The following is a 26355-nucleotide window of genomic DNA, read 5'->3' on the forward strand; positions in this document are numbered from 1 at the left end:
TAACTCACTGGTGGTGGTGAAATAGCTGCTTACATCATGCATGAACACACTGCTGCTCAGGCTGAATTCTTGTAGTCATTGCTGGCTTCTGTGGAGCAATTCCCAAGTTGTTTGATCCATGACTGCCTTTAAGCAAGTCCAGTCAAGTGTGCCAGTAGATTTAAATGTTTTTCAAAACTTGGTTTACAGACAAGATATTTGAGAAATTGCTCTCTGCAGTCTCAGCTAAAGGATTAGGTAATACATATATCAGATGATACATCAGTTGGATGGATTAGATGATAAGAGGGGAAGAGTAATATGGTGAAATAACTTTCCAGAGAGGAGGAAACACGTGAAAGAAGTTAATGGGTAACATGATTAAACAGGTGATGTGAGGGTCTCAGAGACTGAGTTTTATTACAAGGCTGATGCCTGAGTTTGGCAACAAAGGAGAGAAGTGGTCCAAAATAGTTGTTCATTACTATTCAGCTTTTTACAATATTAATGACTGTGAGGGAGGCAGGAAAGCCCATAAATACCCTATGCAGTGTTGAAGCTGACAGATTTTAGATGCATAATCTCCCAGTGAACTGTAAGCTTACATCAAACAGCATCTGTACAGCCTGTTGTTCTTCCCTAGGGATGGGGTTCCATATTGTGAAACAGACTACCACGCCAAGTTTGGGATCAGGTGTGACAACTGTGAAAAGTACATCACAGGAAGAGTGCTCGAGGTAAGGAGAACCTGTCATTCAAGCACATCCCAAAGTGTACAAAAAGATTAGCTCTTTTGGGTTTGGTCCTGTGCTCACAAATGAGTGTTAATGCCACAGCTTAATGTTACTTTTAGTGAATACCAGGAACTCTGTCTGTAATCAGGTTTTTTGTTTCTTCTGTTAATGATTTGGTAATACACAAACTCCCTAAATGGATATTTATGGTACTGGAGAATGTTCAGGCAGCAGAAGTAATAAATGAATGTGTTATCAGGCACATTTTAAAACTTGCATTAAATTCATTTGCAGTGTCTGCTTTTTTTTATTCTCTTTTATGTTCCCCAAAGATAGGATGAAGCTGTTGAAAAGTAAAATGAATGATTTGAATTGTGTTTTTGCAACCAGAAATGAACTGTGTGGCAGAGATTTGTTTGCACTTGTTGTTCTAAGAAGCAGGAAATTGTTTAGTGTAGGGTTATGTTTTTATGCATTATGCAAAAATTTCCATATAACTGACTCAATGTCACAAAATTCATATATTCCTTTGATCAGAATAAAATTTATCCTTGGATCTAAGTCTAATGTTACCCTGTCAGTCATCAATTATCTGCTTTTTCTTTCTGCTTTTCCCTGTGAAGTCCAAGCAGCACTGGAATTAGGAAGAGTTGCTCGGTTCACTCTTTTCTCTTCATCAGCTAAGAAAGCCTGGAGAAATCCCAAAGGGCTTCCACCAGTGAAAGATCTGCTTGGAGTCACACAAAGACTTAACTGTCCAAGTGGTGGACAATGATAACTTGTTAGGAGCTGATGAGCAAGTATCCATACTAGATGGGAATCTGTCTTGGATGGGATGATATGGTGTTAACATAGGCACGAGAGATTTTTCCATTAACAAATGTTTTTACAGACCTTTCTGAAAGGAGATCTCTAAAAGGGAATTTGAAAGAGTATAAAGACAGTTTTCTTACTTTTTTTGGACACAATTGTCTCAACTGGAAGAGGCAAAACAAAAGAAAACATCTTAAAACCTTCAAAAATGTAAAAGGTGACCATGGAAGCTGTTATATATTTTCAGAGGTGTCAAGCATTGACATTGAATGAAAGGGAGTAAAAGGGGGTGAGATTTGAAAGTGAAGGTAATTAGAAGAGGTGAATGCAGAGAGTAGAGTTAAAGCTGTGGTAAATTTGGAGTGCACTTACTAGAGCAGTTTACAAGGAGTGATTAATGCTGAGACAGGAGAAGAACAGAAGCTCCAGTTTCTGTACTGACTCTTGGCTTCACAATATTTTGTTTTTCTATCCTGGTACTTGAAATATGTGCAAGAATCCTCTTTTTATGTGGTAATATTTTACCTGCAGTATGGTTAAACAATAGCATGTGGTGTGGTATGATTAAGAACTGGGTCCTTACTGTCTCTATGGGTAATAAAAAGAAAAAAAAAAGCCTTAAAGATCTGCAAAGTAACATTACCAAGTGTGATTTGTGGGACCTGGGAGCACATGTGACTGTAGCTGATTCTTCTGACTGCTTGGTGAGAGTGTACTGAATAGGAAGACGGTTCCTTGTTTTTATGGTAGATGGGCCAGCAACAAACTTGGGAAAAGATAATTTTTGAAAGCTATTGTAGGAGTTCTACCATGACAGATTAAATAGGATGATTTTGGTCAGTGTGTGTCCCTCTCGTCTCCACTCCTCAGTGTTGCTCTAAGGACAGCTCTGTACCACTGATCCTCATCTTGCTTTGGTACTGGTTCAGGCTGGGAGCTACATTCATTGGTCTGTGGCATTTAACTGTGGAAAAAAATACTGATGCAAGATTCCAGAACCTTTAAAAAAAAGTAGATGAGGAGAAAGGACTTTCAGCATCTGTAAAAGCACAGATAGTATCATTGTGAAACAGGAAACATAGGTTGAGGTTAGAATGGAGCAGGAAATGGATTTGAATGGTTACAATGACATTTTAATGTCTGGACACTTGTTGGAACAACATGGAAATTCTATGATCTCTAAATTTTTTTTCTATAGAACTGTACAAAACAATTTCTTGGTTGGTGTGTGACAAAGCTAATGAAGCTTGAACATGGGTGCATGTCGCATGTCCGAGCATTCTGCTGTCACAGTAGGTCCTGTTCCTCGTGACATCTCCCAAGATATCTGCTCCCATCCCCTCTGTTTTGCCATGACACATCTCAAGAGCTTTCTGTACATTGCCACTGCCTGTTCTCAGGGAGTGACTCACACTGTGAGCCCTCTCCCATGGTGATCAGCCTGGGTTTCCATGACTCTTTGGAGCTCTGGAAGGGATCACTTAAACAGCCATTGAGTTTCAGTGTGGGTCATGGAGAGCAGCTGGCTGAGGAGGCAATGCACACACCTCCTTTCAGCAGGAAGGCAAACAAAAAGTCACAGTCTGAGCAAACAGCTTTGAAAGGACTCAGAAAGCATGTCCATAGCTAATGTGTTTAAGGCATTTGTTGTTTGTGTGCAGCAGATGGGCTTGTTCTAAAGGCTTGGAACTGGGCTGATCTCTTCTCTCTCTCTCTGGTCTTGGTGTCAAACTCAATGTCTGTTTGTCCCTAGCAGGCTAATTGAGATGTTTGTGTATCTCCTGGTCAGGAGGACAGAGAAAATAGAAGGTAGCAATGCCTGTTCTTTGTTGGAGGATGCATTATTTTAGTGGAGTTGTCTGGAATATTGAGACATTTTTCAAAACATCAGTATTTTCTTTTGCCATCTTGAATATTATCTGGAGAAACACAGAAATAATAGGGCAAATTGCTCTTAAATTGGGGGGAAATCTTGACAGCAATACTTATTAGGCAGGGGAGTGCTCTCCCAAGGGAGCTGCTGGAAACCATCACTTTGAAAGTCTTGTAACAAGATTGGACAAGGCACTGGAAAATCCATGTTAGGGAACGGTCCTGCAATGACAAAGGGAGGGACTATATGACCTAATAGGATTTTTTCCATCTCTGATTTCTGTGATAATGTCAGGAGGACAGCTGCTTCCAATGTTATTCTATGACTAGATTTTATAATATTGTCTCCCTTTGCAACACTTGTTCATTTTAGGTGTTTATTCAGCAGAAAGGAAGGGAGTGTCAACCAGTGTGAGTTACTGATAAGTTATAAAATATGGCTGTTTTTGTAGGTCCTCAGCCAAATACAATGATGATTTAGTTACCTAAATTCTTCTCTCAGCCCATTTTCTGAGGGCCAGATTCATTCAGTGTAGTAAATGGGCTTAGACACAGGATAACTTTGTTTATAATTCCATTCTTGTTCCTTTCTTCCCCTCCACTCCACCTTGGCTTGCACCCACTCTTCCAGGGAACTTGTACTGGAAAAGCTATAAAAGGGGCTGAGCAGTTCATTTATGGAGATGATAAATTTTATTACTTTTAACAGCAATGATTTTGCTGTTCTGTTATTTTTTGTTTTAACCCTACCCACCAGTGCATTTATGGGCAAGATTTGCTTTGTTTGTGATGCATACAGAACACTCTTAAATACAAATCAATCCTCTCCTAGAAGTTGTGTTATTTTATCCCTGACCATATATATTGATAAACCTTCCAATTTAAATGAGGAGCAGGAAGTTGCTGGAGTTTACTTTTGTAGTTTGACTTAAAATGCACTGTGACTGAAAACCTCTAGGGAGAGAAAGGGTTTACTTCAGTGCTCATGCTGTATCTCTGCTGCCAATCCTGCAATAGTTAGCATCATGCAATAGCACACATCTTAAAATAACAAGCCATTGATTTTTATGACCAGCCATTTCCCTTTTGTCATGTTGCAATCCATTTCTCTGCACTTAGAACTAAAAATATTTTTCTCCTTTTTTCTATTACAAGCAGTAATTTATTAGTTAAAATTTCAACTTGTGGCAATGAGCATACCCTAAAAAATCTTAATTGTCTTTTTAAAAAAAAAATTACTGTATGTCTTATGATAATACAGAGCCTGCTTTAAACTCCTTTCATTCAAGAAAACATTTTCCATTTCTTTCCTCATTTTAATGAGTCTTTTAGCTGCATTTTGCTGGGGGAGGCAGAGATGTGTAGTCTGTCTCTCGGTCCTTCCCACATAGCAGGTTGTGTAAAAGGTTTGGAAAGCTGTTGAGGTTCATGACAAAGCTGTGTGACAGCCAATGACTCCCCCTTGTCCTCTCCTGGGAGGCATTTCTGGGTTTCCTTAACATCTGATACTTGAAACATCATCTCAGTTCCAGCATCTTTCTATTTTAAAGTGGTCTGCATAAGGAGAGTTAAAAATGCTTTGGATATGATTGATTTTTAGCTTTTTTTGTTTTCCCCTCCAACTGATGAAATATGAGAACTTATAGAGAGTAGTCTTAGTTCCTCTCAACTTCTATTTTACAAAACTGAGTGAACCCAGTTCTCTGCTGCTAAAGTCAGCTCCAGGCTTTTCTAGTGATGCTGTGGGTTCCTGACTGGAGCCACCTTCTCTCAGCATGGATGAACATTGTACTCCAGACAATGCCTCAGCACTGCCTTGTGCAGTGATAGTAACCCCTTCCACCATTTCTAGAGAAAGTGATTTCCTGGTGTGTCCCCCACTGGTGTGAATTTCTTCTGTGAGTTCTTTAACACTGACAGCCCATAGCGAGATATTGAGACGTTACTTTGTGGGGAGGGGTTCTCTTTATCTGCTTTTTCAGCTGGTGCTTTCCTCTATTGTTAGAGGAAGCCTCCTTATCCAGAGATAACCTTCTGAGGATGTTTTAATGACAGACACAGTATGGGCTGTGAGGGGGTCACATTTGCTTGGACAGGCAACTGTGTCCCATCAGTGCCCAAAATACCCTTCAGGGATATTTTCAGCTCTCAATTTTATCTACAACTGTCCCATGATTCACAGCTACATGACTGGTGTAAATGTGGCTTACAAGTGCTGTTGAAAATCACAGCAGTTAGAGCCATCTTTCTGTTTAGTATCTGACATCCTAACACGGCAGCATGGCACTCAGTTTATGTGGGGGAAGAAAGAGTTACCATTTTACTTGTTTACATATATGTGTAAATGTCCAGAAAAACATAATCAATGTATGTTCTTAAAATCTATTAATCACAACCATATGTTATTTTGAAATAAGGGAACAAATGCAGTGGGCACTAGGCAGGAATGAGACTAGAAATGTCAATAATTTGTATTTCGATTAGATGTCATTTATGACAAAGTCACAGTTTTAATTTACTAATTAAAACAAGAATCTTCTTTTCTGTAGTTTGTTTTTTGCCTTGCCCTGGGGTTGAGCTGATTTTGTTTGCAGCCATATCTACTTTGTAAATCGATTGCCTTTCCCTTTGCAAGAGTGTCAGGATATCAGAGAGACGATACTAATTCTTTAGAGCAGGGAGTACAAATTTCTGCCTGCAGTGTGGAAGAATGGTTCATTCTGCAATGTCTGTTGCCCTGCTGTTTCATTAACAACAGGACCTACTGATGTGTGAAAGGTGCTTGAAAAGCTTATTACATAGGCATTAATAGTGAAACATGCAATAAAGGCAGCTCTGTCTGTGGGAGTGAAGGGTTCCCTGTGCATGGGCAGCCTTGGGAGCGCTGTCAGAGCAGCAGAAGCATCCAAGTGTCAGTGCTGCCTTCGTTAGAAACTGCTCTCTGCGCTTCTCTCCTTCAACAGAGAAGAAAGAACACTGTGGGAAAGACAAATCTAAATAAATCAGCATTAGCTTTTGCAAAAGGAGACCATCCAAGGTAGGAAATGTTAACTAGCCCTTTCAGTGCATAATGTTTGCTGAGATGCAAGGCATTCTGCAGCTTGGGAATGGTCTCTGGTTTGGTGCCACTTGCATTTATCTGGGACTGCTGGCTTGCAAAGGCAGGTTAATCATCAGTGCATTTATCTGAATTTGGCTGGGTAAGTGTTGACAGTTGACCTAGACTTTCTTCTTTAAAACAGGCATTATTAAAAATACTATCAGCCAGCAGATAAATAGCGATGCAAATGCTTTTTGTCCTTATCTTTTAGCTTTCTCTGTAGCACAGTTATATTGGTCTAGATGAATTTAACTCATCTTTCTCCCACTTCCAGCCTTTCCCTTTTTAGCCACCTCTTCTCTCCAGAAATACAGATCTATGCCTGTCTTTATTGTCTGAACTGCTACAAACTCACAAATTGTTAATGTGTCAGGAGAAAACTATACATTAAACCAAACTCTTTGCATAGCTTTCACCCTGTAAATAATTTGTTAGGTTTTTTTGAAGAGCACTGAGTGCCATTTGATGATAGCTTAAGACTTACAGTTTTACCAAAGGAAAGGGTTCTGCAAACTATGTCTGAATTACAGAAAAGTTAGGATTTGAGGGAAACTGATTGATAGAGAAGAAAGAATGACTGTTCCAGGTTTTGTGAGGATTTTTTTATTTCTTTTCTCAGCTGCTTATTTGCTTTTCTGTTGCGAATTCCTCCCACATGTGTGGGGAAAGTCCTCAGCAGTGCTGCTGTGCATTTGTGCTTGTGTGGGTTTGTATGTGTTAGTTTTAGTGCAGTTTGATTTTTGAGCCTGGCAGACTCGTGGTGCCCATTGCCTTTCCTCACACAAAAATGTAGTCCCAGTTAACTGTCTCAGATTATCTGGATTGACTGACTGAAGGATCAAAGGGGTGATTGCAGCAGTCACCCTGATCCTGCTGAGCCTCAGACCCCAGTGTGCAGCTACCCTGCCTCCCTAAGCCATGTGTGGTGATGCATTAACATCCAGTGCCTTTTGCCATTTGGGTGTTCTTACAGTGTGGAATGTTGCACCTCATGGGTATTTTCAGTCCCTCATCCACTTATTTCATGTATTCTTTCATTCCTGGTGGTCCTCTGACCCACATCAGGGGAATGCTGCTGTTGCACAGCTCTGCAAAGCCCCAGAGCTCCCTTGCCCTGTCAGCAGCACAAGCCCTGCCTCCAGCTCTGTCCTGTAACCATGGCAGTGGTGCAGCAGTGACTGCACTCAGTGACAATTGCCTTTGTTGATAAAGTATCTCCAGGATGCTCTGGCCCATGTGAAAACAGTTCAACATGTCAGCTAATAGCAGGAGAGCAGCCTGTGACTCATTTCTTGTAGCTTTAAGATTTTTTCATCCTATTAACCTTCAGCACTTTTTGTGCTTTTTCAAATTTCTTTCCCCCCATGCCAAAGTAAGAACTTTTGAATGGTACATTGAACTGGAAATATGTAGATTGGGTCTGAAAGTAGAAGCTTCCTACTTTCAGGAAAGATTATTAATGTCAGTTCTGCATGTGACAGCAGCATTTCCACTCCCAGGTAAATCCAGTGATCCAGAACAGCAGTCCTTACTCAGGCACAGGATGAGAGACAGGTTCTGTTCTTAGATGTTTACAGCCCAGATCACCACGTTCAGCTTGAAAAGAGCTGTGCTGGCTTTCTCTGATTGCTTGGGTTGTTTCTCCAGGGCTGTTCAGTGTTGGTTGAGCTTCATTCTTCCCATCTGAAATGGGTGTGCTAAATACACAGCTGCAAAGTTGAAAATTAAGGGGAATATGTCTGCAAGTCATCTTTCTCCTTCTTCACTCCCTCTCTCCTATCAAGAGTTGGCACAAGTGAGAGCCAGCTGCAGCTTGTCTTGGCCCCTAGGTGGGTTTTAAGGAGTGGGAAAGGAAAGTGGAAAAGGAGATTTGTTGAACAGATGGAAAACAGAAGCCTCTTCCAGTCTCAGTGGGTGGCAAGAAAAATTGCAAAGCTGAGAAGAAAAAGACAAAAGAGGGAGATCACTCACTCCATAACAGAAACATCTGAGTGCAAAATCAGTGGGTTTAGGTATGACAGGCCATTTTGATTTACAAGAACATTTACCAAATTCTGTAGAAAAAAGTGCACTCTTGTCCTCTTCCAGATTTTATCTGATTTTGGCAGGGCTGAATTTGCTCCTGGGCCAGAACTTGTTTGGAGAGCTCACAGAATGAGATTACAGTTGTAATAGTGCTAGTTTTCCTTCTATTATTTATTTTTTTCTCAATTATCCCCTTTATGGTTTTTTAATTACTTTTATTTTATTTTCTCCCACAACCATTAGAAACTTCTTCTTCTGCAAGTCGGGTTTTATAGTAAGTTGTTATCATTCTGAGATAAATGTTCTTGTTGATTTGATTTACACCTTATACCTGGAAGAATAAGGAGTGTGTGGGAAGCAATTAAAATGACTCAAATGTGGGAGGGAATTCTCAAGGCTCTGCAAAGCACAGCAGGATGAGCCAGAACCAAGACAACATGAAACAACTGTGCATGTGAGATTGCTAAAGCTGTAGGTAATGCTGCAGGTGTGTGTAGTGAACATTTCATGTGACTGTTTCTTGGCATCTAGTAGGATGAAAAATGAATCTAGTATGGAGAAGATGAGGAGAATGATTGATATTGAACATTACACTGCATTTACAGTGGTGTAAATCCTGATGAAAATGGTTCATTTGCCCTGGCAGACTGTTGAAGTGAGTCAGTGGTGAGTCAGGTCCACTGTGACTAAGAGAATTAGAGAGAGTTTTTCTCCACAGAATTCTGTCTTTAATTTCTGGCTCTCACACTTTTTTTCTGCTCAACACTGTTGTATGACATAAATAATAGACATTTTGCCAAATACCTCTGCCTTTACAATGCTGCCTGTCCCTTCAAACCCAGTAGATGATATGACAGCTGTTTACTAACTTCATCATTACTGTGTACAACTATTACTGAGTAATTCTTTGAGTCCTTCTGTTCATATGCAAAACTCTGGCTTTGCTAGAAGTGTGAGTGGAGGTTTTATGTGATTCCACTTAAAGCTGTTAACTGAGCAGAGTGTTATATTCCAAGCACAGAGGGTATTTTCTGAATAGCATCACTCTAATTTGAATATACCCTTAGAATTCAGTTTATGGAAGCCAGTATAGTCTTTGTAATATGCCACAAGGTGGGTGCAGTGGCAGAGTTACCAGTGTGTGCATCCATGGATAGCACTTGATGGTGCAGGGCTGTGCACCTCTTTGTGGTACTCCTGAGAGAAAGACAGGACAAACATCTGAGCCCTAGATGTTACACTGCCTTTTGGATTTAAATGCACACTGTGCAGTGTGGGTTGAAGTGCTGGCCAGAAGCAGGAGGGTTATATTAACCTGTGGGAATAAGCAAGAACAACCTCTGATTTGCTTTGCTTAATTGACTTGATAGAAAAATGTTCTAAGCCAGTTCTGTGCTGTTGGGTCAGAGAGTTATTAGATATCTCACATTCTTCTGGGAGCAGGAATTAAAACCTTATCTCAGCCAAAGTCAGGGAATTGCATTTACTGAGAGAAATTGCGAATTTGCCTTTATAAATCAATGCAGTGACTGATTAGGCTATTAAACAACAAAATGCTGTATCTCATTCATAAAATTTATTAAATTTCATAAAGATAAATATGTGGAGTTCCTTTTTATACCTGTGCTTCATTACCAGTTTTGTGTACATTTCTGGCACCTAAGAAAAAGTACAATTCATTCACATAATGGCCTAATATCTTAGTAAAAACATCATTTGGGGAATGAATGAAGAAGTATAAACAGGATGAATTAAATTTCCATTAAAGGAGTTCAGTGATTTTCCACTTTTCCACCTTTTTTTTATATACTCTGAAAAAAAATTCCTAGTGAAAGTACATGCTCCTCAATGTTGAGTTTAAAATGATAGATAATGAAGCAAGTATGAAATGATAGATAATGGGAGCAGAACAGAGACAGCAGATTTTAAGGGAGTCTTCCACAGAGGGCAAGAACTAGCAATGTGATTTTGGTGGAGGGACAACCATGATAGTTGAGGGCTTGGAACACATATCCTGAGGAGATGCTCAGGGAGCTGAACTTTTTCAGCCTAGGAAAGTGATGATTTTAGTGGGACCTAACTGTGATGTTCCCATAGCTATGAGGAGGCCCTTGAATATGTGGAGACAAGCACCTTACTGAGGCACATGGTGGGAGGGCAGGAGACAACTAAATTTAAAGTCATAAATTTAAAGCACAGAGGTTCTGACTGCATAAAAAGGGAAAAAAAATCAGTATTAATAACAAAGAATAACTCCTGTCTGTTGGAGAAATATTCTCAGAGGTTGTGCAGTGTCCATCCTTGAAGGTTTTCGGTATTCAACTGAAAAAATTCCTGGTCTGAATTGAGTATCAACCATGCTTTGAGCAGGAGGTTGGATTAGATGAATGACTCTGTCATTCTTTGATTGCTTGCAAACTTCCTGTCTTTAAACTGAATTCTATTTCTGTTGCCTGTGCTATGAAGTTTGCCTGAAGGAATATCAGTGTTCTTTAATGAAAAAATGGAAATGTCCATATGAATGGACATTAGTCAGGAAATGGAGACAAAATATACAAAAGAGAATAATTGATTGTGTAATCCAAGTTTTACACTTTTACCCATCCCTACATTGCCTAAGTATTTTTACCCTTCCCATCCCATACAAACAGTAGCTTCTCTCCACTTTAAAAAGCAACACAAATCAAGTCTTATGTCTTCTATAAGATGTTTAAAGCTTCATTTCAGATTGAGAAGCTGCCAGATGGGAAGGCTTATTGGCTGTCAGTGGTTTTGTGCTTTATGCTGTTTCCCTTTGCTTGGACAGGTGGTTGTCTGGTGATGACACAACTCTCCAACAAATTTGTTCCATGTGAAAGGCTTTTAACTAAGAATGCTTTATACCAGTCTTCTGAGGGCTTTGTTTGTGAGTCAGGCAGCTGGACCATGCCTTGGCATACCCCTCAGCTCAGTGTTTTGTAGGCTGTTTTTCATTATTTCTGTTCAGGGTAGGGTACAGTTAGGACTTGACTTGGGGATTTTAGAATATGAAGTTGGCAGGATTTGGAACTGCTTCAATAGACAACACTTAGTGGTAATGAGGAACTATTATAGCAACTATATTGTATTATACACTCAAAATGGAAAATATGCTTTGATATGATTGAAACATTGCAGCAATTTAACCTTTTGTCACTTCCACAAACTCTTTACTCCCTGCAATAAAAGATGTCAATTACCCTTATGCATTTTGGTAACAAGATTGATTTTTTTTTATTGTTATTATTTTTCATTTTTACAGGAAGAAGTTTGCTGATAGCTTTTAATTCTTAGGAAAAGAATCAGATAGTTGTAAGTTTATCTAGTATATTAAACCATTTTCTGTACTTTCTATCTTCCCTTTCCTAATTACTTCATTGAATAATGTAATGAGGATGTACTTAGACTTCAGTGATGAATCAGACATCAGAAATCTTGAGTCTTCCTTCCAGGACTCAGCTCACTCTGAGCTTTAGGCTGCTCAGTTTCTCATGTGTCAATCCATAAGCAATTGTCGCTCATCAGCTGCTGTAAAAAATTATATCAATCACACTTCTAGAAACAGCATGAGACATCAGACAAGCAATGCCATTGTGGTAGAGTTACAGTTATTGTGCATATCATCTTTTATATATTCTGCCACTTCATCACTTATGGCAGCCATAGCCAGAAAATGAGCAGAGCTTTTTGCTGAGCTGTCTGCAGTAATGTAATATACTTTTCCTGGGTGATGACAGCTAATTTAAAACTCAAACTTAACTAGTTAAAGCTATTCCTTTTGGTATGAACTGCTCTAGTTTTGCTAGAGCTGCATGTTTTCCAGGCCTGGTGATCATACTGTTCTGAAGATTTTTGAGTAACACCCCTTACTGTCTCCAAATTGTGCTTTGAACAATGCGATTCACATTTGCCACATCAGCTTTATTCTCCTTTTACTTAGTTCAAGCCCTCAAGTTATGAGAAAAGGTGGTTGTTTGTACTTTGTTGCAGAGCTCTCTGGTCTTGCTTTAAGTGAAGATGAGTTTGTCTGTCAATGTAGGACAGGTTGCAGCACTGAAATGGTCCCCATGCTCAGGGCAAGGACTGCAGGAGGTCTGTGTTCATCAGCCCAGATCAACATCATTCCTCATGTTGATCAGCCCAGAAGGCTTTTCCTTCCTGCAGAGGAGACTTCACATTCAAAGGGGTCTCTTATACCTAAAGGGAAAGAAGTAACTCATAATGCTTTGTCTCAGGGTGCTGAGGATTGTTTTGACTCCATTTAAAGAGGGCAATTTGGTGATTGTGGGAAGCTGGTTCAAGGTCAGTTGAAGAAAAAATAAATTGTTAGTATATGTACTGTATTATTACTAAGGACACACTTTGCTATTCAGGTTTGAGGTAATCTCAGCTGAAAATTAATCTTCACAATAATACTATCTTCACATCTGGATTCCTGGGCACAAAGACCTGGTGCAGTCTTGAAGCAAATGTAGGATATTGAGGAGGTTTTTTAGAAACTATCACTTGAACTGTAAGAGATCTCTCAGAGATGAATGTTGCTTCTTTTGTGCTCTGAGTGTGTTGGTGTTTTATTAAACACTGAGACAACAATCTGTCAAACTAAGCTTTCAAACTGTGCAAGGAAGAAGTAACCATATGGTTAGAAATTTGTTTGCTGCATTGAACTACCTCACATTAATATAAGCAAGAAGAGAAAAAAATGATGAAGCCTTTATTACAAATAAACCAAAACCATATAATATTTGCTGCTCTAAGCTTATAAAATAGCTGGGTTCTGCTGGAATCAATTGTTCATCTGTGAGAGCAAGCCCCTGAAATTGAAGGGACAGGAGAAAGGGGCACTGGTAAAAGCCTCCTTGGTGTTTACCCAAGGGACTCTATGATTCAGACTCAGGTCCTAGGTTTGAATATAATTTATGATATCTAATCAGGGTAACTGCATACACATATCAATAAATAGTGTTAGTTAATTCCTGCATCAGCTGCCCAGCCTCAGGGTCAGCTAGCACCTCTCATTTAGAAATATAGGGTGGTCTTTTTTAAATACTTCCAAGTGTTGAAGTATCTGCTATGTCTTGTCTTCTGTGCTTTGATTAGAAGAAGGACCAAAAAAATTAAAAGGGGCAACAAAAGTCACTGTCAGCACTTAGACTTATATGAAAATTTTTGAGTTTGTGCCATTTTAATTCAGAGATACTTATGCAAAATCCATTGGAGTTCTCCTGATGTGATCATCAGCAAAAGAATCACTGTACTTTCCTCCCCCAATTTTTCTGTTACAGTTGTGTCTATGTCATCAAAGAGGTCTTTCTGTGCCATTCTATACTAGTTGATATTACTGACTATGCAAGTGAGTTCACTAAGTGAAATAAAATTATATATTTGTTTGTACTGTTAAATTTAGGGAAATAGACTTAGTTTTGTGATGCATCCAGGTTATTTGAGAATTTGTCCTGGCAGTTTATTTTACCATAGAAGTAATTTAATTCCATTAGAGAATGTCAGCCTGGGGATTGTATCATATGTGCTAAATCAGTTGGGTTATTGAAGTTATGTGTTCCATTAGCAATGTTTGTGCATTTCCAAGGGAAATTGTATTTCTTTTCAATTTGATACACCAAACATAAGTTTGTCTGGTGATAATCAAATACTCTTCTGTGCTTTAATACCTTGCCCTGTGCACTAGGGCAAGCAATTTTAAATCAGAAGTTTAAACACAATGCTGATACTTTGTGGTCTGGTACTTTAAAGGTGTTATCACAAATATTAGTGACCATCTTCCATGTCTAAAATTGCAAAAATCATTCTGAAATCTGCACAAATGGTAACATAAAAAGAGTGAGCTGGAGCAGAGCTGTTTTCAAAATGGCAATTCTGATGTGATGTGTTGCTCTTTGTTGCCAATCTGAAATGCTGCAGCAGGTTTTCAGGAGTGAATCAAGTTAACATTGATGCAATGATACCAGAGATTCTTTAATCTAGAATTACTGCATTCCTGTGATTGGTACTGTGAATGGCAAAATAGCCCCCTCCCACAGATTACATTCTTTAATGTAAATGCCTCTGAAAGCTTTGAAATTTGGTGAATAAGAAAGAGTTAGAAAAGTCACCTTCATAGTAACAGGGCTAATTTTCTACATTGATAGAAGGGGATTTGCAGTGCTATGAGAGCCTGTTGACATGCTGAAGGCAGTGGGGCAATAGTTGATAGTAGTTTCTTAAAGGCATCCCTAACCCTAGTAGCACTTGCAATGTTTTTCGGGTAAGCAGATTATGAGACATCCTACATGGACTAAAATTTGCATTTTTTTAACTTCAGGAGAATTTCTACAAAAATCAGGCTTAGCTTAATCTTGAGTTAACTTTTGCACATGAACTTTTTTTGCTTTGTGTAGGCAAGACCATAATTACATTTTAAAGCATGAATTGTCTAGAATGACAAAGCAGCATTGTGGTTGTAGGAGACTGTTGAACTAATTGTCATTAACTAATTAAATTATTCATATTCAAGAGAATGAAAGAAAAACTGCTAAATTGCTCAATATTAATCATCTGTACCTTCTTTTTGAACAGGCAGGAGAGAAGCATTATCACCCAACCTGCGCACGATGTGTCAGGTGCAATCAGATGTTTGCAGAAGGAGAAGAAATGTATCTTCAAGGTAAACCAAACAAAGAATAAAACAGTTACACTTGGCTCTCTTGCCCACACCATAGGCTTGCACAGGAAAAATTCAGTGTTACAGAAGGACTTGTGCAATAAAGTATGCAATGGGAAAAAAAGTCATTTAACACATGAGCTGAAATCCTTCATATGTAGCAACTTCTAGCTCTACTAAACTGATCAAAGAAAACCGCTTACACAGTTAAATACAGGGGAAAACACCAGAGAAAATAAAGGCTTTTGTATATGTCTTTGACTGGCATTGTCTTTTCAAAGGAAAACAGAAAAGAGAAACTCAGTAGGATGTAGGAACTGCATGGCTGGTGTATTATCCTAAAATCACATGCCTGCCCAGATCTGTGTTTACAACTTCTCAATTGTCCATGGTTTTCTAAAAGTGTACTTGGAAATTTTTCCTTAAGCTGGAAAAGTTAGACTTTATTTAGAACACAGCAGTGGTCTCAGTAAGATCTAATGATGGTTTAGTACTTTATTTTAAATGACAATTCTATTGTCACTTTGGTTTGCAACAACAAGCTCATTAAAGGGCATAGTGATACTTGTCTGTGCTCATGAATTTCCCCTCAGGAGCCAGAAAATGCTGCAGTTCTTCCATTTGAAAAGGATCTTAGCTGTGCTAAAACCCCATAATTAATCAATGCTTTAAAAAAGTACATCAAACTACAAATTTGTTTCTAGATTTCAAACCTTCTGAAAATTGTTTGCAAGTCAATCTTCTTTTTAAGTTCCATTTGTTGTAAGGGTGGATATTTGTTAGGTTTTGTTCTGATTATTAGTTCAAATAATAGCAAGGTATGCTCAGGTTCTCTTAATTTGGATCTGTTTTACTGTATTTTCTGGTACATGGAATGTTTACACCAGCTTACTGTCCTGCCCTTTTTGTCTTCACATGGAGAGCAGTTTCCATCAGAAACTGGTGTTAATGCCATGAAAGATCTATAATCAGTTATTTGGACTGCCTAAACAGTGGTCATCCAACAGACAGCTTCTGGGTAAAAGGACATTTTTTATTCAGTGTGAAAATGTTTCCCAGACAGTGTTGCTTGGCTATAGACAGGAGTAGATTAAAAAAAATCTAAATGCTTCTTAAATCCATTGGGATAATTTGAAGCAATTTATGGGACAAATGAGGGAAACTCAAATCCACTTGTAAGTGGAAGAGAACTTAGCATTAAATTTAAAGGTGCTATAAAAATGTTTCTTAGTCGTTCAGTAACAAAAAATCTCAGTAACTTAGTAAACATAATTTATCTGGTCTGTTCTTATAGGTACTCTTTTACTGCAAGAGTCTGGGTTCATCTGAGTTATTTTTGTGAAATAAATTCTAATGATCTCCATCTGTCTTCTGGGAAATAGACTGTGTTTCTATCTTGTTTCCAAAATCCACTAGTTAGAAAACTATCAAACTGCTGTGAAAACAAAGCATTTTCAATAACTCTTCTTGATACTCCCCACCCAGTATAAACATTAAGTATTTGTTGTGCAGAGGTTCTCAGATTCCAGTTTAGTCAGGCAGAAGTTGTAGTGCACTCACATTGTTTACCTCTGGAGCTTTTATCTGTGCCATGTCTGGGCTCAGACTGGCAAAAACATAAAAGTTTCTTCTTACTATTAAGACTTGCAAATGACTATTTTATTTTATATCATTATGCACATTCCACTTCTAGTGAACACTATTTTAAACGTCATGTTCAACTTTTTGAAATAGTTTTTTCCTTTGTGACTAGTGCAAAACTATTCAAGTTTGTCTCACACTTATTGTTTACTTTCATTAAGATGCTCATTTCAATACCTGTATGCAAGAGAGAATTGGTTCATTTGGTATCTCCTGCTTCCTCCATGATTCCTGACATTCCCCTGAGTTTATGCAGTTCCTTAGTAGCTAGAAGTGTACGTGGACAAACATGTGGGAAGGACAAGATTGGAACAGTGAATAAATGATAGAGTAGATTTTCAGCTAGGGTTACAAGGCACAATGCTGTGTATAATTCCATCCCACCACGGCATGCTGGGTATGAGCCAAGCCTACTACTACAGGAATATGTATTACAGGAGTGTAGGAAATTCTAACCATGTATAAAGGCAAAATTTACCATGAAACAGAGGCAAAGCCCAGCTGGACACAGCCCTGCCTGCTGTAATGGGAGCTCCCTGAGCAGGAGGTTGGATTGGTGGAGCTCCAGAGATCCCATATTACATCGTTAGGACTCAGATTTTGATGTTGGTCTGCCATATTGAGGTACATGTAGCTTTCTGAAGTCTTTTAAATGTCTATGATGAGGCTCAGTGGGATGAGGGGCTGTCCTCTTGACCTCTGAAAGTGTCCTGCACTGATGGGAATTAGTCAGTAACCTACATCTTATAAAACATTATAGGAGGGTTTAATAATGTTCTTATTTTGAACTTTTTTAAGGTTCTTATTATGGAACTGAATTAAGTAGAACTTTCAATTTACTTTGCAGGAACATCCATTTGGCATCCAGTTTGTAGACAGGCTGCAAAGGCTGAAGAAAAAAACAAGGTAAAAAACCTGTATTTTTTACCCAATCTTACTTGATTGCCATATTATTCTCTATCTTTTTTTTTTTTTTTTTTCATCGGGTATGGATGGAAGTGTTTGGAAAATTCTCCCTACTGTAATTTTAAATCTTAACTAATGGGAATCCAGTTTGCTAATGAAATGTAATCATGTAATATAAGTACTCTACTTTTAATCAGTGATTAAAGCCATAGATGAAGGAGAGTGTTGACCTAAGAGTTATATATATATATGTATAAGCTAAATAAGTAAAAATGTGAAAACATGACTAAGAAAAAAAAAGTTAATTTTTAACTTCTGCCTGATTATGATGTTATCAGTTTATGACCTCTTCTCTTCTCATGTGGCTCTGAACTTAAAAGATCAGAGGAGACTTTATTTGTTTTTACAAAAAAAAAATTTCCTTAGAGTTTCTGTTTCATTATTTGTTTCTAAAATGTTGGCAAGCCAGCCACAATTTAATTTAATCTCTGGCTTTAAGTACCTCCTTAAGTTGTGCACCTCTCTGTGTGCAAGGGGAAAAGGGGGGGGAATTCTGGCAGAAGATGAGCAGATAAATAAGCTGTCCCTAGGATATGAAGAATTAATGATCCTTCTGAAGTGGTGGGAATGAGTTACAACTATCTCATTTAATGTAGAGGCCAAGTGTGGGTTTTTCACTTCTGATGTTCTCTGAAGTGGTACCCTTGGTATCCTTGTTCAAAAAAGCTCTGCTTTGGTTCAAGTCTTGGAGGAAGGCACATGGGACAAGTCAGAACAGCAGGCAGCATCCATAAAAAGATTGTTAAATCTGGTGTGTCAGAAAGTCCAACTTTGACTAAATTACAGCTTGGAAAAAAAAAAAACAAACTTGTTTGGGCTTTACCCTAAAGGATCTTGGCTGTAGTTTTTTTACCCATGTGTTTGGGAAGTGATTGCTTGGTGTTGTTTATGACAAGCTCTGAATATCAAATAATTTTCCCAAGACTAGCAGTTTTTCTTTTTCCTGGAGTTTTTCCTATTTTCTGATCTTTATGTTCACTATTGAAAAAATAAAACCAGAAGGAAGGATGCCATTTTTAAGAGAGTAATAATGAACTTTTCAACATAACTTGTAATGTCTGGAATGAGATCTACTGCTTGAGAAATTTACTGTTCGACCTTGCAGTTTGTTGTTTTTAAGTTATCTTCCTATATATAGATACATGAACAGCATGTAATTGAAGTAGGTGACAAAGGCAAGAGGAGAAAGTGGCAGCATGCTCCAAAACTTTGAAGATGGAGTGGAGGGGAAAAAGAAGTTGTGAAAGAGAGTGACAGCATAAAGAAAGATGATGGGAGAGTGAGATTTTAAGCAGAAGGGAGGATGCTGGAAAAGACAGGAGAAATCAAAGCAGCAAGGGAAAGGAAGGTTTATAAAAAGGCATATAGGGAAAAGAGGTAGGTGGAAGAAGAAGAAAAATGTGTAGTACAGAAAATGAACTAACAGAGACAATAGGGTCAACAAAGGTGTGAGGTTTTATTGAAAAAGCTGGGAGATGATGTGGAGCAGGTGTGGATGGGGTACTAAAAGGGGTAATGGGTCATGAAGAGAATAAAGAACATGTGTGAGATGTGGGATGTCTCATATCCAATTCTTTAGCCACCAGCATCCTCCAAGTCCTTCTCCCTTCACCACCCAGTTTGTGGAGGTGGCACTGGAGATTCCCCTGCCAGGTGCAGGACCTTGCACTGGCCTTGTTGAATTTCATGAGGTTTGCATGGCCCCACTTCCCAAGCCTATCAGGATCCCTGTGGATGGCATCCCTTCCCTCCAGCGTGTTGTCCCCACCACGTGGCTGGCTGTCATCTGCAGGTTTGCCAGGGATGTGCTCAATCCTCCTGTCTGGGTCATGGAGGGAGATATTGAGCTTTACTGCTCCCTGTAAGGACCCTTGAAGAGCAGCACCTGTTACTGGTTTCCACTTGGGCAGTCCAAAGAGGTTACTGGAAATGTGCAAGGCTCATGCTGGGAACTCCAGTGACCTTGGTGCCAATGGAAAGCCAGGACTGGGCTCTTCCAAGGGGTGTCAGGAAAAAAGGACTCACCTCCTATCTTGGAGGTCCTTGGAAAGACCCAGAGCTCCAAGAGAACCTCGGGAGGTCATCTGGTCCAATCCCTCTGCTCAAGCTTGGCTGCCTTGGGCCAGATGCCCATGACCATGCTTAGGACACAGAAAGAAACCCTGAAGCTTTATCTGGGCATCCTGAGCTCTATCCAAAACTGCCATTTGACTTCAACAGGGTTCAAAACACTGGAATAATGTAATTATTCTAAAGTTATTTTTCTCTTCTGCATTGAGTGTCCTGTAGGGACCTCATGGTTTGTACATGACATCAGTGTATCAATGACACTTTCATGTCATTTATGCAAGTTCTGGAAAACTGAAAAGTGCTTTAATTATGCAGAAGAGGTGTTTAATTAGACTGTCTGTCTTAAATGATCCTTTTCCATGTTTCACTGTGAGTAAATGGCATGGCAGTGTGACATGTCCAGTCACAATGTAAAATGGTTTGATGGCATAAATTTGGAGTAAAAATGTTGCCACTGTATTGTCTTGTAACTGTCTCTGAGAGTGCCCAAAGGCTGTCCTGCCATCCCAGAAATGCTCTGGGCCATTTTGTTCTGAAGAAGGGATAAGAAAACCATGTGTAAAACAATTCCTGCACTTTTGAAAGGTTAAATTGACTGTCTGCAAGTGTTCTTTTATTTTTAATTCCATATTTTGAGCTCTCTATAATACGTCATTTTTGAGTGGTAGAGATTGAATTAAATTAAATGTCTTGTATGCTTTTTTCCAAATAACTACTATATTATCTTTGACTCTCCTGTATTTCCTATCTATTTCACTTCTCCTGCCATAGGAAACTAGGACTTCCTCTGAGAGTATTATTTCTGTACCTGCTTCAAGTACATCAGGTTCCCCAAGCCGTGTGATCTATGTGAGTATTTCCCAGTGAAATTTGTTCTGTGGGATGGGGAAAACCTCGTGCTTCCTCCTACAATTTAGCACATTATATGGAAAGTTAGTACCTCTAAAGCACTGCAGTTGATGATTCCTCTAAAATGGAATTATTTTCTCAAGTTTAAAATATCTGAATACTGCATTTGCTGTTACAGGATCCTGGCATTTTCCTCCTATATTTTGTGGTCTATTTGTAGCACTTACACTACAGCTAGGGCTGGCTTATACCAAAGCATGCAGAATACCACAGTTCTTTCTGAAAAGAAAAGTTTAAGTAAACAGTACAGCCCACAGGTAGATTACAAGCTTAGATTTGAGCACAACTTGTTTAAATTGAGCTCCTGAGCCTGTATCTGCTTGCTTATGGGAACTCTCATGTGTGTGATTGCAGGACTCTGCCCATGCCAAATGCCAGTCCCTCACTCAGAGGACCTTTGATGTGTTTATGGTTTATGGAGCACTCTGAAAAGCTCATTGAGAGAATTTAAAATAACAAGTATAATAAAATCTTAGGGTTTTTTTTTTTCAATTCAAGATCAAAATTTCTGTAGTGTAGTGTTCAAATTCTCAAGGCTACCAGCAATAGATAAAAAATGCAAATGTGGTATGATCCCTGCAGATATCTCTTGCAGGACTTGAGCATTTCCAGGGCTTTTCTTTCTCCTGGCCAAGTATCCTTCAGGTATGCAGGCCATCCTCATCAGTTAGAGCCATATAGTGAGAAACTTGCTGGAGATGCAGTTGACTTCCAGAGAGGTTATTATACAGATACTAAGGGCTTTTATCTCCCACATAGAGGCAAGCAAAAGAGTGCTTTGGATCTAAACTTGTCTTTTTTCCTCAAATAAAAGTTATTTTGAATACAGTGTGGGCTTTATCTGAGTAAGATTGAACCTGCAGTGGAACAAGTGCCCCTTCTCTAGATGCTTATTATGACTCTGAGTGCTGCTGAATACCAGTGGTGTATTACCAGCCAAGAAATGTCATTGTGAAGACAGTTCATTGTGCAGGGTGCCTATTATCATATAAGCACTTTCTTTGGTCAGATGAGCTCTTTTTTTTTCAGGCAGGGACCATCTCATTGTGTTTTTAAGCATGAGAATTCTCCTAAGATTTATATGTTTTTAGAGACATTTATCTAACTGCAGGATGATACTGTTTTTATTGATGTTTGTGTTACAACTTTAAACATGCTTCACTGGCTGTTAAAAGTCAAGGATGAACCTCCATTCTCCTTTTCTGGTTTTGTTTGTTTGCTTGTTTGTTTTTAAAGGCTATCATTAAATCAGCACACAACCCTGATGTTTTTTACTGTAATATACAGCTGGGACTGGGAAAGAATAAAGTTGACTAGCAATATGAGTCAGTCAGAAAAAAAGACTCCCCAGAGCAGTGCAGGTTCTTGTTCTGTCTGTCCCATCTCTCACTGCTTAATTGTCAAAACTTGATTTTGATTGATTAATCAATCCTATTTTGGCTTTCAGAAACAGGAAAGTAAAGAGAATTAAAAACATGTTAGAGACTTCTATATTATCACAATGGTCCCTTGGCTATCTGTTTTTACATGTGTTTTCTGTTACAGGAGTGTTATGACATACAGACATGCTCAAGATCTGCCTTGTGTGCTTTTGTGGCTGTTTTTGCCAAACCTAAATTCTTGCTGCCACTGAAAGGAAGGTCCCACCCGCACGCAGCCCTGTCCCTCTCTGGCTGTGCCTTCCCATCCCCTCTTTGCTGCTAATACTAGTGTGTACACAGAGATATGCAGTCAAATTTGAGGCCAGACTGAGCTAAACAATAACTCAGGAAAAACCTCCAGACAACCAAAGAGGCAAAAAAAACCCAAAAAACCCAAGCTGTCTACATGACTTCTAATGCTAGTGTAGAAGGCAGAACAGGGTGGGATGGTGCACACAGGGCAGCAGCTTTCAGCAGTAGCATAGATCCAATCATTAAACCTGTAGTAAAATTGTACCTTACCAGCTGGTGAGCTCTGTGGAGTATTTCATGGACAGAAGAGTTTAGAGCAAACAGTTCCAGCTTAGGAACTGTGAGTTTGTTGTGGTCAGAGCAGTGCTGAACATCATCATGGGCACCACCCCATGGCAGGGCAGCTGTGCCTCTGGGCTGTGGTGGTGTGGTCACATAGGGAAAGGTGAAAAAAGGGGTTTTTTTTTGACATAAATGTGAATGTGCCTCATACAGATGGTTTACTAAAGCCATACCACTTCTTCTTCATCTACTGATAACAGAATTTGGTGTCTTCTTGCACTGAGAGAGGGCACAGGCCAGTGCCTTTTGAAGGTAATGGGCATCTTTTCATGACCTGTAGGGATGACTTCATTATATCCAGACTGAAATTTGCCCTAGTGCTGGCAGCCCCTTGGAGTTCCTAATTAAAAATGTGTTGATTTCTAAATTATGCCATTAAACAAGGTTAAAATAAAAGTCCTGCTTTATACTTTGCTTAATTTTATTAAGGCTGAATTAGATGCTCCAACCTAATATATCCAACTGGAAGGCCTACATTACTTTACATAGCTGTGTTATATGTGCTCTCATACAAGGAATAGAAATCACACTATATTTTTATACAGATCATATTCACAATTATATGTTTGTAAAATTACATATTCCAAATGAAACAGATACTCTATACTTACTGCATGGTTTTACCAGAACCCTAAATACCAAATTACTGAAGAAATGGCTTGAAGCCTCTCAGCTGTAATTTGAGCTTTCCTGAGCTGATTTGAACTCCATTCACATAATTGAATGTAGGTGAAACAAATAAAATAAAAATACTGTGTAGACTCAATGTTTTGAAGAATTGTTTAGAAAGCAGCTATATCCCTAAGGTGTTTCTTCATCCAAATTTTCCCACATTGAAAGGAATTACATAATAAGTTAAGTTTTACTCCTCTGACATCTGAAATCTAATGGGAAGTTGCACATCTAGATGGAGAGCCAAAATTACTGTAATTCAGATTTAAATATTCCCAGTTCTGAACTACTTTGGATTCACTAGAATAATGGCCAAAAACCTGGATACCTTAACTGAAATCACAGCCTCTTTGGCCTTCCTTGTAGGTGTAATGCTGCCCAAAGTATTTCTGGGACAGATGGGACAGACAGATTCTTTACCTTTGCATTAGCTGTCTCTGCACCAGAGCTCTCTGCTGCCTTCTCAGCAGGGAGGGACTTACTTTCATTAAGGGGATATTTCATTGCTCTTCAGTTTCTGAAAGGAGCTGCAAAGAGAGTGAGATCTGTAGATGGCTGAAGAATCATGTACATGGTTAAAACATATTTTTTCATTAGTTTTGAGGATGGGAATATGTGATGGTGATGGCACCTGGTTCTGCTTTTTTATTCAAGAGTAATCTTCCTTCTTTTCATGCAGTTTATGTTTGCACAAATTCATGCATTGTTTTAGAAAAAGGGGTAACTGGAAGTTGTTGATTAAATTTTTCCTGGATTATTAACCTGATAGAAAACTTCCCTGGAAAATCTATTGAACTTTTCTTAGCTCATACTAAGAAAAAACAGAATTACTGCACACATAAATCTGGATACTTTTGTATTTTTGCATGTGGAAAACATTATTACAATTTTATAGCTGATCATACTGAGATTTTAAGAGCACAGCAAGATTCACTCATTGTTTTGTTGCCAACAAAGAGCTTATCCTTCTGCAAAACTTGAAGTGGGAATGAGACCATTATGTTGCCCATTTCTCCACTCTCAGTGTGGCCAACTTGTTGTCATATCTACAACACTGTATGTGCTGGAGACAGTTTTGGTGCAATTATCCTAAGGGTAATCTGTGCAAATGTGGCAGCTTGGTAATAAGTTACTCTTTTGGAATATGTGTGGTAGGAGGAGAACAGGGACCAGCACAGTCCTTTCCCTCTGTTGGTTGTGTGAGCCTCATGAGAGGATTTGAACTTGGCTTGAGTGGCATCTGTGATCTTCCACCACGGTGCAAATCCATCATCTGCTGGTTTGTGACCCATAATCAAGGGCTGCTTGGACATAGGAAAGGAGGTGAAGCTGTGGGACACAAGGGCATGGGAAAGATCAAAGAGCTGATTAATGCTTTTCAGCATCTGGAGAGTACATGCTGGAAATACATATTTGATTATTCACTACTCCTTACAGCAAGGGAATTCTGCACACCAAAACCACTTCAAAATTCAGTGTGTTTTGCCTGAAAAAGGCTGCAGTATCTGTCCCCTATATCTGTTTGGGCATCCAGGAGTAAGTGGGATGTAACCAGGGAATTGGAATGATGCCATGCTACTCCTGTTAGCCAAATGCCAGTGGCAAGGTAAAGGCAACAGTATATAAAAGAAAACAGCATTAACATTTAGCATAGTGTAGTAAATACAAGAGATTTAAAAGTTCACAAACAAAAAAAGTGGTTGATTATGACTTTTCTACCTACATTTATCTTTCCTTGTCTGATTGCATCCTGCTCATATTCTTTCTTATTCTCACTGCTTTCTTTCCTCCTTTTCTTAGGCAAAGCTTGGAGATGAAATTCTTGACTACAGGGACTTGGCTGCTCTTCCTAAAAATAAAGCCATCTATAACATTGACCGCCCAGATATGATCTCCTATTCTCCATATATCAGTTACTCTTCAGATGACAGGCATAGTTACGGGGAGGTACTGAAACATGGGTATTTTTTTTACTCTGAGTTTCAGGTTTTATGTGCATCATTGAACATGTTGCCAAAGACTATTAACATGTGCATAATGTTTTTTTTTTTTAATGTAACTTTTGTAGCTCTAGTTAATTTTAATTGAGTCATGTCATCCATTCATTCCCAATGACTTCCAAAAAAAAAAAAAGAGAACAACCAAACCCAAGATGTTCATTTCTGTTATTTTCATTTTTTAGTTTATAGAAATTAAAACATTGCTTTCTGTTATCATTTTTTTAAAGACATGACATGTAATTAAAATGTTTTTCCATGGGAGTAGTTCTGCATGCGGTAGGAAACAAGAGCCTTTGCTAATTACAATGCAAAAATGAGAAGCAAAGCCAAATGTCTTTCATGATTTATTTTTTTTTGAACAAAGTGTATCATGTTATTTTGGTAACAAAACAATGGTATCACTTTCCTGTGTACAAATTTCTTTCAACTGTCCCTTACTTAACTTCATCCTCATGTCATGCATGCACTTCAGCCTTTTCATATGCAGAGCTAATATGATACAGTTTGTGCTAATGAAATCTAATTTAACACAATACTAATAACTAATACCAATTCTGGGCTTTGTGAAACATATTTGTATATAACTCCTGTCATGCAAGTTAGCTTTTCTTCTCTGAATGTACCTGCATTTCATTTGACTTTCTGATTGCTTTTATACTTTTAGCTAAATTTTTACAATTTAAACCTTTACAATATGCTAGATATGAGCAATATACATACAGTGTAGCATGGAAGTCTGCTTTGTTCTCTCCAGGTGTCAGTAAATGAGCAGAAATAAATGCTATAATTAATGGTCATGATATTAATAAAAGCCTTAGTCATGCTATCACTTGCACCTTTTACACTTAATCAGTACCACTAAGGTACCACTGTCAGGTGA

The 26355-nt window shown here is 38.7% G+C and overlaps 1 protein-coding gene across 9 annotated transcripts in view; it reads left to right on the forward strand.

The window, feature by feature from the left end:
• The window catches only part of ABLIM2 (actin binding LIM protein family member 2), a 130889-nt gene that overhangs the window by 65011 nt on the left and 39523 nt on the right, over window positions 1–26355 (forward strand). For 8 of the 9 annotated variants that reach the window (XM_071447454.1, XM_071447457.1, XM_071447459.1 and 5 more), the window contains exons 6-10: window positions 623–716; window positions 15118–15205; window positions 17691–17749; window positions 20651–20728; window positions 25276–25422. In XM_071447454.1, coding sequence (XP_071303555.1) covers window positions 623–716; window positions 15118–15205; window positions 17691–17749; window positions 20651–20728; window positions 25276–25422 — 466 coding nt within the window. Of the gene's footprint in view, window positions 1–622; window positions 717–6115; window positions 6436–15117; window positions 15206–17690; window positions 17750–20650; window positions 20729–25275; window positions 25423–26355 lie in introns of those variants that run through there. The other variant, XM_071447462.1, reaches the window with a different exon arrangement.

Source organism: Agelaius tricolor, unplaced genomic scaffold, assembly GCF_023055355.1.
Source record: "Agelaius tricolor isolate 1412-34295 unplaced genomic scaffold, bAgeTri1.0.p SCAF_24, whole genome shotgun sequence".
Classification (NCBI taxonomy): Eukaryota; Metazoa; Chordata; class Aves; order Passeriformes; family Icteridae; genus Agelaius; species Agelaius tricolor.